This window comes from Calonectris borealis, unplaced genomic scaffold (assembly GCF_964195595.1).
Source record: "Calonectris borealis unplaced genomic scaffold, bCalBor7.hap1.2 HAP1_SCAFFOLD_300, whole genome shotgun sequence".
Classification (NCBI taxonomy): domain Eukaryota; kingdom Metazoa; phylum Chordata; class Aves; order Procellariiformes; family Procellariidae; genus Calonectris; species Calonectris borealis.
This window is the reverse complement of record NW_027441683.1, coordinates 18,777-32,381: the sequence shown is the minus strand read 5'-3', so window position 1 is coordinate 32,381 and position 13,605 is coordinate 18,777. Positions and strand designations below refer to the sequence as shown.

The 13,605-nt window shown below is 68.5% G+C and overlaps 1 protein-coding gene across 5 annotated transcripts; it reads left to right on the top strand.

Moving 5' to 3' along the window:
* Nucleotides 1-4,163: 4,163 nt before the first annotated feature.
* Nucleotides 4,164-12,931, top strand: LOC142077548 (elongin-B-like). Of its 5 annotated transcripts, XM_075139495.1 has the most exons (7): nt 4,164-4,381; nt 5,353-5,487; nt 9,726-9,834; nt 12,204-12,425; nt 12,510-12,596; nt 12,697-12,734; nt 12,769-12,931. In XM_075139495.1, exons 1-4 carry the CDS (start codon nt 4,169-4,171, stop codon nt 12,314-12,316), a joined length of 570 nt encoding a protein of 189 aa, XP_074995596.1. In that variant the 5' UTR covers nt 4,164-4,168; the 3' UTR covers nt 12,317-12,425; nt 12,510-12,596; nt 12,697-12,734; nt 12,769-12,931. The 5 variants fall into 5 exon arrangements, with proteins under 5 accessions (XP_074995596.1, XP_074995592.1, XP_074995591.1 ...); XM_075139491.1 differs by having other exon boundaries at nt 12,204-12,596; nt 12,697-12,714; XM_075139490.1 differs by having other exon boundaries at nt 12,204-12,596.
* Nucleotides 12,932-13,605: the final 674 nt, after the last annotated feature.

Genomic DNA, 13,605 nt, shown 5'->3' with positions numbered 1-13,605 from the left:
GGGAACCCTTGGGGACATGGGGACACCCCGGGGGACACCCTGGGGATGTAGGAGATGTGGGGGACCCTTGGGACATGGGGACACCCCGGGGGACCCTTGGGGACACCCTGGGGACACCCTGGGAGGGTCCCAGGGGGACATGGGGGGACTCTTTGGGGACCCGGGGACGTCTTGGGGGACACGGGGGGGACCCTCGGGGACATGGGGGGGCCGGGAGGGGGGCACAGGGACCTTGGGGGACCCGGGGGACATCGGGGGGACCCTTGGGGACATCGGGGGGACATCGGGGAGCTGCGTCTGCTCAGCTGGGGGGGGGTGGGAGGGCTCAGGGGACCCCGAACCCCAAATCCTCCCTGACCCCCCCCAAATCCCTCCCGGGGGTCCCAGGGAACCCCCAAATCCCCCCCGATTCCCCCTAAGGCTCCTGGGCACCCCCAAATCTCTCCCAGGGATCCCAGGGCCCCCCCCAAATCCCCCCAAGGCTCCTGGGCACCCCCCAAATCTCTCCCAGGGATCCCAGGGCCCCCCCCAAATCCCCCCCAAGGCTCCCTGGGCACCCCCAAATCTCTCCCAGAGATCCCAGGGCCCCCCAGATCCCCCTGATTCCCCCCAAGGCTCCTGGGCACCCCCAAATCTCTCCCAGAGATCTCAGGGCCCCCCAGATCCCCCCTGATTCCCCCCAAGGCTCCTGGGCACCCCCAAATCTCTCCCAGAGATCCCAGGGCACCCCCCAAATCCCCCCTCAAGTCCCCCTGAACCCCCCCCCAAGGCTCCTGGGCACCCCCAAATCTCTCCCAGAGATCCCAGGGCACCCCCCAAATCCCCCCTCAAGTCCCCCCGAACCCCCCCAAGGCTCCTGGGCACCCCCAAATCTCTCCCAGAGATCCCAGGCCACCCCCCAAATCCCCCCTGGCAGCCGGAGCACCCCTAAATCTCCCCCCAGGCACCCAAGTGTCCTCAGCTGCCCCACCCAGGCTGAGGGAACCCCGACACCCCACGGCGTGGGGGGGGAGAGGGGACACCCCCCAAATATCTGCACCCCACGACGTTGGGGGCCCCCCCCCCAGTGCCTGCGCCCCCCCCCCCCGGCGTAGCGAGGGGGACACCCCCAAATCGGGGCCCCCCAGATCCTACCTGGGGCGGTGGCGCCGTGGGCCCCATCGCAGGCGTCCGGCCCCGAGCCGTGGGGCAGAGAGGAGGAGAGGAGGAGGAGGAGGAGGAGAGGAAGCAGAAGAGGTTGGGGGTCCCCATGGCGGAACCGAGCAACCCCCCCCACCCCCCCCAAAACCGCGGCGCGTGGGAAACCCCGCCGCCCCGGGGCGGGCCCCCCCCTTTAAATGGGGCGGCGGGGCGGGGCGCCCCAAGCCCGTCCGACGGGTTCGCCCACGCCGCCGTGGGGTGACCCACCACCCCCCCCACCCCCCCCCCACGTGTGGGGCCGGGTTCCTCACCCCACGTGCCCCCACGGGTGCCCCAGGGAGGGTGGGGAGGGGGTGGGGGTGACTCCCCTCCCCCCCGCCCCGGGGTTCCTCACCCCACATCACCCCCCCCCCCCGCCAGTCGGGGGATTGGGGGGCCTAGGGGGGATATTGGGGGGCCTGGGTGCCCCTTAGGGTGGGATTGAGGGGTCCTGGGTGCTCTGTGGGGGGGTGTTGGGGGCCAAGGGGGAATATTGGGGGGCCTGGGTGCTCTGTGGAGGGGTGTTGGGGGGTCTGGGTGCTCCATGGGGGGGGATTGGGGGGGCTAGGGGGGACATTGGGGGGTCTGGGTGCCCCTTAGGGTGGGATTGGGGGTCCTGGGTGCTCTGTGGGGGGGTGTTGGGGGCCTGGGTGCCCCTTAGGGTGGGATTGGGGGGCCTGGGTGCTCTGTGGGGGGGTGTTGGAGGGTCTGGGTGCTCCATGGGGGGGGATTGGGGGGCCTAGGGGGGATACTGGGGGCCTGGGGTGCCCCTTAGGGTGGGATTGGGGGGCCTAGGGGGGACATTGGGGGGTCTGGGTGTCCCATGGGGGGGATTGGGGGGCCTAGGGGGGACATTGGGGGGTCTGGGTGCCCCATGGGGGGGATTAGGGGGCCTAGGGGGGACATTGGGGGCCTGGGTGCCCCTTAGGGTGGGATTGGGGGGTCCTGGGTGCTCTGTGGGGGGGGTGTTGGGGGCCTAGAGGGGATATTGGGGGCCCTGGGTGCCCCTTAGGGTGGGATTGGGGCCTAGGGGGGACATTGGGGGGGCTGGGTGTCCCATGGGGGGGATTGGGGGGCCTAGGGGGGACATTGGGGGGTCTGGGTGCCCCATGGGGGGATTAGGGGGCCTAGGGGGGGACATTGGGGGGCCTGGGTGCCCCTTAGGGTGGGATTGGGGGGTCCTGGGTGCTCTGTGGGGGGGTGTTGGGGGGCCTGGGTGCCCCTTAGGAGGATATTGGGGGGGCTGGGTGCTCTGTGAGGGGGTGTTGGGGGCCTAGAGGGGATATTGGGGGCCCTGGGTGCCCTTAGGGTGGGATTGGGGGCCTAGGGGGGACATTGGGGGGGCTGGGTGCCCCATGGGGGGGGATTGGGGGGCCTAGGGGGACACTGGGGGTCTGGGTGCCCCTTAGGGTGGGATTGGGGGGTCCTGGGTGCTCTGTGGGGGGGTGTTGGGGGCCTAGAAGGGATATTGGGGGCCTGGGTGCTCTGTGGGGGGGTGTTGGGGGGCCTAGAGGGGATATGGGGGGCCTGGGTGCTCTGTGGGGGGGTGTTGGGGGCCTGGGTGCCCCTTAGGGTGGGATTGGGGGGCCTGGGTGCTCTGTGGGGGGGTGTGGGGGGTCTGGGTGCTCCATGGGGGGGGGATTGGGGGGCTAGGGGGGACATTGGGGGGCCTGGGTGTGTGTGGGGGGCACTGGGGTGCCTGGTTCCCCCCCCCCGCAGGTTCCTCACCCCGTGTGCCCCCACCCATGGTGTGGGTGCCCCGGGGAGGGGTGGGGTGGGGCCGGGACGCCCGGGTTCTTCACCCCACGCCCAGGGACGGGGGACTCACCCTGTCCCGACAGGCTCCAGCTCCGCCGTGGGGCGAGGTGGGGCCCAAACACCCCCGTCAGCAGAACCTGTGGGGCCCGGGCGCCGAGGGGGGGACCCAGCACCCCAACACCCCCCCACCGGGCACCCAGGCCCCCCAATATCCCCCTAGGCCCCCCCAATCCCCACCATGGGGCACCCAGGACCCCCAATCCCCCACTAAGAGGCACCCAGGCACCCCAACACCCCCCCATGGGGCACCCAGGCACCCCAATCCCCCCCCACGGGGCACCCAGGCCCCCCAATATCCCCCCTAGGCCCCCCCAATCCCCCCCATGAGGCACCCAGGACCCTCAATCCCCCACTAAGAGGCACCCAGGCACCCCAACACCCCCCATGGGGCACCCAGGCCCCCCAATATCCCCCCTAGACCCCCCCCAATCCCCCCCATGAGGCACCCAGGACCCCCAATCCCCCACTAAGAGGCACCCAGGCCCCCCAATATCCCCCCTAGGCCCCCCCAATCCCCACCATGGGGCACCCAGGACCCCCAATCCCCCACTAAGAGGCACCCAGGCACCCCAACAACCCCCCATGGGGCACCCAGGCACCCCAACACCCCCCCACGGGGCACCCAGGCCCCCCAATATCCCCCCTAGGCCCCCCCAATCCCCCCATGAGGCACCCAGGCCCCCCAATCCCACCCTAAGGGGCACCCAGGCCCCCAGTGTCCCCCCTAGGCCCCCCAATCCCCCCCCATGGAGCACCCAGGCCCCTCAACACCCCCCCACAGAGCACCCAGGACCCCCAATATCCCCCTAAGGGGCACCCAGGGCCCCCAATATCCCCCCTAGGCCCCCCAATCCCCCCCACAGAGCACCCAGGCCCCCAATATCCCCCCTAGGCCCCCCAATCCCCCCCACAGAGCACCCAGGCCCCCCAATATCCCCCCTAGACCCCCCAATCCCCCCCACGGGGCATCCAGGCCCCCCAATACCCTCCCACAGCCCCCCCCCAATCCTTTCACAGGCCCCTCAATCTCCCCCCTTCAAGAGACCCAGGCCCCTCTAATCCCCCCCTAAGGGCACCAGTCCCCCAGTCCCCCCCAATACCCCCCCAGCCCCCCCCAAACCCCTGCCTTCACCCCCTCCTCCCCCCCAAGATGGCGGCTGCCCCTCACAAGATGGCGGCGGGGAGCCGCCGGGCCGCCTTCAAAATGGCGGGAAGCGGGCGCGGCCTCTGCGCCGAGAGCGAAATGGGCGGGAACGGCTCTGCGCATGCGCAAGCCACGCCCCCCCCCCCCCCCCCCCCCCCCCCCCCCCTTTCCTGCCGCGGAGCCGTTTGGGATCGTGGCGGACCCGGCGGTGACGGAGCCAGGCGCGGAGCGGCGGCCATGGTGAGCGCCGGGCCCGGGGATCCCCCCCACTCGCGGCGGGGGGACACGCGGGGACCCCTTCCCACGCCGGGGGGGGGGGGGGGGGGATGGGGAACCCCCCGCTCCTCCTCGGCCGCCGCCTCCGCTCTGTCCCGCCGCCCCCCCGCCCCCTTTTATACCCCTTCCCTCAGGGAGGCCACGCCCCCTTCCCCTCAGGGAGGCCACGCCTCCTCAGGGAAGGACACGCCCCCCCGGGAGGGCCACGCCCCCCTCAGGGAAGGCCAGCCCCGTTCCCCTGAGGAAAGGCCACGCCCCTTTCCCCTCAAGGAAGGCCACGCCCCTTTCCCCTCAGGGAAGGCCACGCCCCTCAGGGAAGGCCACGCCCCCTCAGGGAAGTCTATGCTCCTGCCCCTCAGGGAAGGCCACGCCCCTTCCCCTCAGGGAAGGCCACGCCCCCTCCTCACCTGCGCCGTGCCCCCCGCAGCGCTAACCACGCCCCCGCAGCGCTAGCCCCGCCCCCAGTGTGCTAACCACGCCTCCCCAGCGCTAACCACGCCCCCAGTGTGCTAACCACGCCCCCACAGCGCTGACCACGCCCCTGCCACCTTAGCTGCCCCTCCCCAGCGCTAACCACACCTCCCCAGCGCTAGCCCCGCCCCCAGTGTGCTAACCACGCCCCCGCAGCGCTGGCCACGCCCCTGCCACCTTAGCTGCCCCTCCCCAGCGCTAACCACGCCTCCCTGTTCCCTGTGCTAACCACGCCCCCACAGCGCTAGCCACGCCCCCACCACGCTAGCCACGCCCCCACCACGCTAGCCACGCCCCCACCACGCTAGCCACGCCCCCACAACCCCTTCCACCCTCTGGTTGCCCCCCCTTGCTCTCCCCCCCGCGTGACCCAGCCCCCCCGCCTGACCCCCTGACCCCTCCCCTGCCCCCTGACCCCGCCCCTGACCCCTGACCCCTCCCACTGACCCCGCCCCCTCCCCCAGGACGTCTTCCTGATGATCCGGCGGCACAAAACCACCATCTTCACCGACGCCAAGGAGTCCAGCACCGTCTACGAGCTGAAGCGCATCGTCGAGGGCATCCTCAAGCGGCCCCCCGAGGAGCAGCGCCTCTATAAGGTCGGGGGGGGACCTATAGGGGACCCTATAGAGGGGCCTGGGGGCCCTGTGAGGTGCCTGGAGACCCTATAGAGGGGCCTGGGGGCCCTAAGGGGCATCCTGGGGGCCCTATAGAGGGCCCTGGGGGCCCTGTGAGGTGCCTGGAGACCCTATAGAGGGGCCTGGGGGCCCTAGGGGGCGTCCTGGGGGCCCTATAGAGGGCCCTGGGGGCCCTGTGAGGTGCCTGGAGACCCTATAGAGGGGTCTGGGGGCCCTAAGGGGCGTCCTGGGGTCCCTATGGGGCATCCTGGGGTTCCTATAGAGGATCCTGAGGTCCCTATAGGGCGTCCTGGGGTCCCTATGGAACATCCTGGGGGCCCTATGGGGTGTCCTGGGGTTCCTATAGAGGGCCCTTGGGTTCTATGAGGCACCTGAGGACCCTATAGAGGGTCCTGAGGTCCCTATGGGGCATCCTGGGGACTCTATGGGGCATCCTGGGGTCCCTATGGGGCATCCTGGGGTTCCTATAGAGGGCCCTTGGGCTCTGTGAGGCGCCTGAGGACCCTATAGAGGGTCCTGGGGTCCCTATGGGGCATCCTGGGGTCCCTATGGGGCATCCTGGGGTTCCTATAGAGGATCCTGAGGTCCCTATAGGGCATCCTGGGGTCCTATGGGACATCCTGGGGGCCCTATGGGGTGTCCTGGGGGTCCTATGGGGCATCCTGGGGTTCCTATAGAGGGCCCTTGGGCTCTATGAGGCACCTGAGGACCCTATAGAAGGTCCTGAGGTCCCTATAGGGCATCCTGGGGACCCTATGGGGCATCCTGGGGTCCCTATGGGGCATCCTGGGGTTCCTATAGAGGGCCCTTGGGCTCTGTGAGGCGCCTGAGGACCCTATAGAGGGGCCTGGGGGCCCTATGGGGCGTCCTGGGGTCCCTATGGGGCATCCTGGGGTTCCTATAGAGGGTCCTGAGGTCCCTATAGGGCGTCCTGGGGTCCCTATGGGACATCCTGGGGGACCTATGGGGCGTCCTGGGGTCCCTATGGGGCATCCCTGGGGTTCCTATAGAGGGCCCTTGGGCTCTGTGAGGCGCCTGAGGACCCTATAGAGGGGCCTGGGGGCCCTATGGGGCGTCCTGGGGTCCCTATGGGGCATCCTGGGGTTCCTATAGAGGGTCCTGAGGTCCCTATTGGGCGTCCTGGGGTCCCTATGGGACATCCTGGGGGCCCTATGGGGTGTCCTGGGGGTCCTATGGGGCATCCTGGGGTTCCTATAGAGGGCCCTTGGGCTCTATGAGGCGCCTGAGGACCCTATAGAGGGTTCTTGGGTCCCTATAGGGCATCCTGGGGGCCCTATGGGGCATCCTGGGGTTTCTATAGAGGGGTCTTGGGTTCTATGAGGCGCCTGAGGACCCTATAGAGGGTTCTGGGGTCCCTATGGGGCGTCCTGGTGGCCCTATGGGGCGTCCTGGGGGCCCTATGGGGCGTCCTGGGGTTCCTATAGGGTGTTCTGGGGGTCCTATGGCACATCCTGGGGTTCCTATAGAGGGCCCTTGGGCTCTATGAGGCGCCTGAGGACCCTATAGAGGGTCCTGAGGTCCCTATAGGGCATCGTGGGGTCCCTATGGGGCATTCTGGGGTCCCTATGGGGCATCCTGGGGTTCCTATAGAGGGGTCTTGGGTCTATGAGGCGCCTGAGGACGCTATAGAGGATCCTGAGGTCCCTATGGGCGTCCTGGGGGCCCTATGGGGCATCCTGGGGTTCCTATAGGGCTACCTGGGACCCTATGGAGTGCCCGCGGGTCCGTGTAGGCTGCGTAGGGGTTTGCCCTGGGTCGCCGTGGGGCTGAGTGGGAGCCCCTATGGGTCTGGCTGGGGCCCTATGGGACTATTTGGGGCCCTATGGGGCTCGCTGGGGTCCCTATGGGGCTGGCTGGGTCCCTATGGGCTGGCCTGGGTCCCTATGGGACTATTTGGGGTCCCTATGGGACTATTTGGGGCCCTATGGGGGTGGTTGGGGTCCCTATAGGGCTGGTTGGGGTCCCTATGGGCTGTCTGGGGTCCCTATAGGGCTGAATGGGTCCATATGGGGCTGGCTGGGTCCCTATGGGACTATTTGGGGTCCTATGGGGCTCCCTGGGGTTCCTATAGGGTTGGCTGGGACCCTATGGGGCTCGCTGGGGTCCCTATAGGGTTGGCTGGGATCCCTATAGGGCTGATTGGGGTCCATATGGGGCTGATTGGGGTCCCTATGGGGCTGGTTGGGGTTCCTATAGGGTTGGCTGGGGTCCCTATAGGGCTCCCTGGGACCCTATGGAGCGCCCGTGGGGCAGTTCTGGGGTCCCCGTGGGCCCGCGTGGGCTCTGTAGGGGTTGGGTCACCGTGGGGCTGAGCGGGAGCCCCTATGGGGCTGGCTGGGGCCCTATGGGACTATTTGGGTCCTTATGGGGCTGGTTGGGGTCCCTATGGGGCTGGCTGGGTCCCTATGGGACTATTTGGGGTCCCTATGGGACTATTTGGGGCCCTATGGGGGTGGTTGGGGCCCTATGGGGCTGGTTGGGGTCCCTATGGGACTATTTGGGGCCCTATGGGGCTCGCTGGGGTTCCTATAGCGTTGGCTGGGTCCCTATGAGGCTGGCTGGGGTCCCTATAGGGTTGGCTGGGGTCCCTATAGGGCTGATTGGGGTCCGTATGGGGCTGGCTGGGTCCCTATGGGGGTGGTTGGGGTCCCTATGGGACTATTTGGGGTCCTATGGGGCTGGTTGGGGTCCCTATAGGGCTGGCTGGGGTCCCTATGGGGCTGGTTGGGGTCCCTATGGGACTATTTGGGGTCCTATAGGGTTGGCTGGGGTCCCTATAGGGCTCCCTGGGTCCCTATGGAGCGCCCGTGGGGCAGTTCTGGGGTCCCCGCGGGCCCGCGTAGGCTCCGTAGGGGTTGGGTCGCCGTGGGGCTGAGTGGGAGCCCCTATGGGGCTGGCTGGGGCCCTATGGGACTATTTGGGGTCCTATGGGGGTGGTTGGGGCCCTATGGGGGTGGTTGGGGTCCCTATGGGACTATTTGGGGTCCTATGGGGCTCGCTGGGGTTCCTATAGGGTTGGCTGGGACCCTATGGGGCTCGCTGGGGTCCCTATAGGGTTGGCTGGGGTCCCTATAGGGCTGATTGGGGTCCCTATGGGGCTGTCTGGGTCCCTATGGGACTATTTGGGGCCCTATGGGGCTGGTTGGGGTCCCTATGGGAGTATTTGGGGTCCTATGGGGCTGGCTGGGGTCCCTATGGGGCTGGCTGGGGTCCCTATGGGACTATTTGGGGTCCCTATGGGGCTCGCTGGTGTCCCTATAGGGTTGGCTGGGGTCCCTACAGGGCTCCCTGGGTCCCTATGGAGCGCCCGTGGGGCAGTTCTGGGGTCCCCGCGGGCCCGCGTGGGCTCCGTAGGGGCTGGGTCGCGGCGGGGCTGAGCGGGAGCCCCTATGGGTCTGGCTGGGGTCCCTATGGGACTATTTGGGTCCCTATGGGGCTCGCTGGGGTCCCTATGGGGCTCGCTGGGGTTCCTATAGGGCTGGCTGGGGTCCCTATGGGGCTGGCTGGGGTCCCTATAGGGTTGGCTGGGTCCCTATGGGGCTGGCTGGGGTCCCTATGGGGCTGATTGGGGTCCCTATGGGGCTGGCTGGGGTCCCTATGGGGCTGAGTGGGGTCCCTATAGGGTTGGCTGGGGTCCCTATGGGGCTGATTGGGGTCCCTATGGGGCTGGCTGGGGTCCCTATGGGGCTGATTGGGGTCCCTATGGGGCTGGCTGGGGTCCCTATGGGACTATTTGGGTCCCTATGGGACTATTTGGGGCCCTATGGGGCTGGCTGGGGTCCCTATAGGGCTCCCTGGGTCCCTATGGAGCGCCCGTGGGGCAGTTCTGGGGTCCCCGTGGGCCCGCGTAGGCTCCGTAGGGGTTGGGTCGCCGTGGGGCTGAGCGGGAGCCCCTATGGGGCTGGCTGGGTCCCTATGGGACTATTTGGGTCCCTATGGGGCTCGCTGGGATCCCTATGGGGCTCGCTGGGGTTCCTATAGGGCTGGCTGGGGTCCCTATGGGGCTGGCTAGGTCCCTATGGGGCTGGTTGGGGTCCCTATAGGGCTGGCTGGGGTCCCTATAGGGCTCCCTGGGACCCTATGGAGCGCCCGTGGGGCAGTTCTGGGGTCCCCGCGGGCCCGCGTGGGCTCCGTAGCGGCTGGGTCGCGGCGGGGCTGAGCGGGCCCCTCCCCCCCAGGACGACCAGTTGCTGGAGGACACCAAGACGCTGGGGGACTGCGGCTTCACCAGCCAAACCGCCCGCCCCCAGGCCCCCGCCACCGTGGGGCTGGCGCTGCGCACCCCCGGTGGGTCCTGCCCCACGGCGGGGGGGGATTTAGGGGTCCCTCGGGGGATTTATGGGTCCCTGGGGGGATATTGGGGTCCCCAGGGGGGATTTAGGGGTCCTGGGAGGGGTGTTTTGGGGTCCCTGGGGGGATATTGGGGTCCTGGGGGAGGGAATTAGGGGTCTTGGGGGGTGTTTTGGGGTCCCTGGGGGGATATTGGGGTCCTGGGGGAGGGAATTAGGGGTCTTGGGGGGTGTTTTGGGGTCCCTGGGGGGATATTGGGGTCCTGGGGGAGGGAATTAGGGGTCTTGGGGGGTGTTTTGGGGTCCCTGGGGGGGATTTAGGGGTCTTGGGGGGGGGATTCTGAGGTCACTTGGGGGGATTTAGGGGTCCCTTGGGGGGATTTAGGGGTCCTGGGGGGGAATTCTGGGGTCCCTGGGGGGATTTAGGGGTCCCCAGGGGGGATTTAGGGGTCTTGGGGGGGGTTTTTTGGGGTCCCGGGTGGATTTAAGGGGTCCCAGGGGGGATTTAGGGGTCTTGGGGGGGGGATTCTGGGGTCGCTTGGGGGGATTTAGGGGTCCCAGGGGGGATTTAGGGGCCTTGAGGGGGGATTCTGGGGTCCCTGGGGGGATATTGGGGTCCCCAGGGGGGATTTAGGCGCCTTGGGGGGGTGTTTTGGGGTCCCGGGGGGGATTTAGGGGTCCCAGGGGGGATTTAGGGGCCTTGAGGGGGGATTCTGGGGTCCCAGGGGGGATATTGGGGTTCTTGGGGAGGGAATTAGGGGTCTTGGGGGGTGTTTTGGGGTCCCCGGGGGGATTTAGAGGTCCCCAGGGGGGATTTAGGGGTCTTGGGGGGGGATTCTGGGGTCCCTTGGGGGGATTTAGGGGCCTTGGGGGGGGTGTTTTGGGGTCCCTGGGGGGGATTTTGGGGTCTTGAGGGGGGATTCTGGGGTCCCTGGGGGGATTTTGGGGTCCCCGGGGGGATTTAGGGGTCTTGGGGGGGGTGTTTTGGGGTCCCGGGGGGGATATTGGGGTCCTGGGGGAGGGAATTAGGGGTCTTGGGGGGTGTTTTGGGGTCCCGGGGGGGATTTAGGGGTCCCCAGGGGGAATTTAGGGGTCTTGGGGGGGGATTCTGGGGTCCCTTGGGGGGATTTGGGGGTCCCAGGGGGGATTTAGGGGTCCTGGGGGGGAATTCTGGGGTCCCTGGGGGGATTTAGGGGTCCCCAGGGGGGATTTAGGGGTCCCGGGGGGGGATTTTGGGGTCCCAGGGGGGAATTTAGGGGTCCCTGGGGGGATTTAGGGGTCCCAGGGGGGATTTAGGGGTCTTGAGGGGGGATTCTGGGGTCCCTGGGGGGATATTGGGGTCCCCAGGGGGGATTTAAGGGGTCCCAGGGGGGATTTAGGGGTCCCTGGGGGGAATTTAGGGGTCCCTGGGGGGATTTAGGGGTCCCCAGGGGGGATTTAGGGGTCTTGGGAGGGGTGTTTTGGGGTCCCGGGGGGGAATTAGGGGTCTTGGGGGGGGATTCTGGGGTCCCTTGGGGGGATTTAGGGGTCTTGGGGGGGTGTTTTGGGGTCCCGGGGGGGATTTAGGGACCTTGAGGGGGGATTCTGGGGTCCCTGGGGGGATATTGGGGTCCCCCGGGGGGATTTAGGGGTTTTGGGTGGGGTTTTTTGGGGTCCCGGGTGGATTTAAGGGGTCCCAGGGGGGATTTAGGGGTCTTGGGGGGGGGATTCTGGGGTCGCTTGGGGGATTTAGGGGTCCCCAGGGGGGATTTAGGGGCCTTGAGGGGGGATTTAGGGGTCTTGAGGGGGGATTCTGGGGTCCCTGGGGGATATTGGGGTCCTGGGGGAAGGAATTAGGGGTCTTGGGGGGTGTTTTGGGGTCCCCGGGGGGGATTCTGGGGTCCCTGGGGGGATATTGGGGTCCCCAGGGGGGATTTAAGGGGTCCCAGGGGGGATTTAGGGGTCTTGGGGGGGGTGTTTTGGGGTCCCAGGGGGGAATTAGGGGTCTTGGGGGGGGATTCTGGGGTCCCTTGGGGGGATTTAGGGGTCTTGAGGGGGGGTTCTGGGGTCCCTGGGGGGATATTGGGGTCCCCAGGGGGGATTTAAGGGGTCCCCTGGGGGGATTTAGGGGCCTTGGGGGGGTGTTTTGGGGTCCCTGAGGGGATTTTGGGGTCCCCAGGGGGGTGTTTTGGGGTCCCCGGGGCATTTGGGGGTTCCCTGGGGGGGGTCATTGGGGGTTATTTGGGGCCCTTAAGGGTCATTCTGGGGGTCCCCAGGGGTTATTTGTGGGCGGGGGCTGTTGGGGGTCCTGGCTGGGGGGGGGAAGGGGTGGTGGGTGTTGGGGGACCCCCGCGGGAGTTGGGGTCCCCCCTGACCCCGCCCCCCCAGAGGAGGCCTTCGAGGCGCTGCGCATCGACCCCTTCTCCAGCCCCCCCGAGCTGCCCGACGTCATGAAACCGCAGGACTCGACCGGCGGCGCCCAGGAGCCGCCCCTGCCCTGAGCCCCGCACACGCGTGTCGGGGGCCACGCGTGGGCGCCGGGGGCCGCACACGCGTGTCGGGGGCCGCACACGCATGTAAGGGGTCGGGGGCCGCACACGCATGTCAGGGGCCGCACACGCGTGTAAGGGGTCGGGGCCGCACACGCGTGTAAGGGGCTGCACACGCGTGTCATGGGTGACACACGCGTGTCAGGGGCTGCCCACGCGTGTCGGGGGTCACACGTGTGTGTGACCGCTTCTCAAACACGCATGTGGCGTGGGCTTCACACGCGTGTCGGGGGTGACACAGGCGTGTCGGGGGCCGCACACGCGTGTCAGGGGTCACACCCATATGTTATAGGTCGCACACGTGTCACGGGCCTCTCACACGCGTGTCATAGGTCACACGCGTGTCATGGGTTTCACACGTGTGTTATAAGTCACATGCGTGTCATAGGTCACGCGTGTCATAGGTCACACGCGTGTCATGGGTCACACACGCGTGTCATGGGTCACACACGCGTGTCGTGGCTGTCACGTGACACCGGCTCTTGCACACGCGTGTCGCGGCTCCTCGCGTGCGGCCCCGCCCCCCCCCCCAATAAACCTGCCCCTCCCCCCCGGGCGCTACCTGTGGCTCCGCCTCCTCGTGCCAGGTCCTCGTGCGGGGGAGGGGGGGTGTCCCTGCCCCTCCCCCCCCACACACACGCGGTGGCCCCTCCCCCCTCGGGGGGTGCTGGGGGGGCCATGGGGGAGGGGCGGGGACCCAGTGAGGATGGGGGTGGGGCAAGGGGGGGAAGGGGCGGGTCTTGGGGGTCCAGGGTGATTTGGGGGGGGGTCCAGTGGGTGCTGGGGTCCCAGTGAGGGTGGGGGGGGGTCCCCAGTGGGGTCCCAGTGGGTGCTGGGGGTCCCAGTGAGGGTGGGGGGGGTCCCAGTGGGGTCCCAGTGGGTGCTGGGGGTCCCAGTGAGGGTGCTGGGGGTCCCAGATGGGGCCCAAGTGGGTCCTGGGGGGGTCCCAGTGGGTGCTGGGGGGTCCCAGTAAGGGTGGGGGGCTCCCAATGGGGTGCTGGGGGGGGTCCTGTGGGGTCCAGTGGGGTCCCAGTGGGTGCTGGGGGGGTCCCTGTGGGGTCCCGGTGGGGGTGGGGGGTCCCTGGGGGGTCCCGAGGCGCGGCCGTGGCTCCCGGCGGGTGCTGGGGTCCCGGGAGGGGGTGGGGGGGTCCCCAGTTGGGTGCTGCTGGTCCTGGCAGGCGCCGTGGGTCCCTGTGGGTGCTGGGGGGGTCCAAAATGGGGGGGTCCGGGTGGGTTATGGG

What these genes read in the sequence shown, in the direction of transcription:
- LOC142077548 (XM_075139495.1), top strand. Translation starts at nt 4,169, where the DNA reads ATGGCGGCGGGGAGCCGCCGGGCCGCCTTCAAAATGGCGGGAAGCGGG. An exon ending in GGCGCGGAGCGGCGGCCATG is followed by an intron (nt 4,382 to 5,352) that starts GTGAGCGCCGGG and finishes CCCCTCCCCCAG; the next exon opens with GACGTCTTCCTGATGATCCG. An exon ending in AGGAGCAGCGCCTCTATAAG is followed by an intron (nt 5,488 to 9,725) that starts GTCGGGGGGGGA and finishes CCTCCCCCCCAG; the next exon opens with GACGACCAGTTGCTGGAGGA.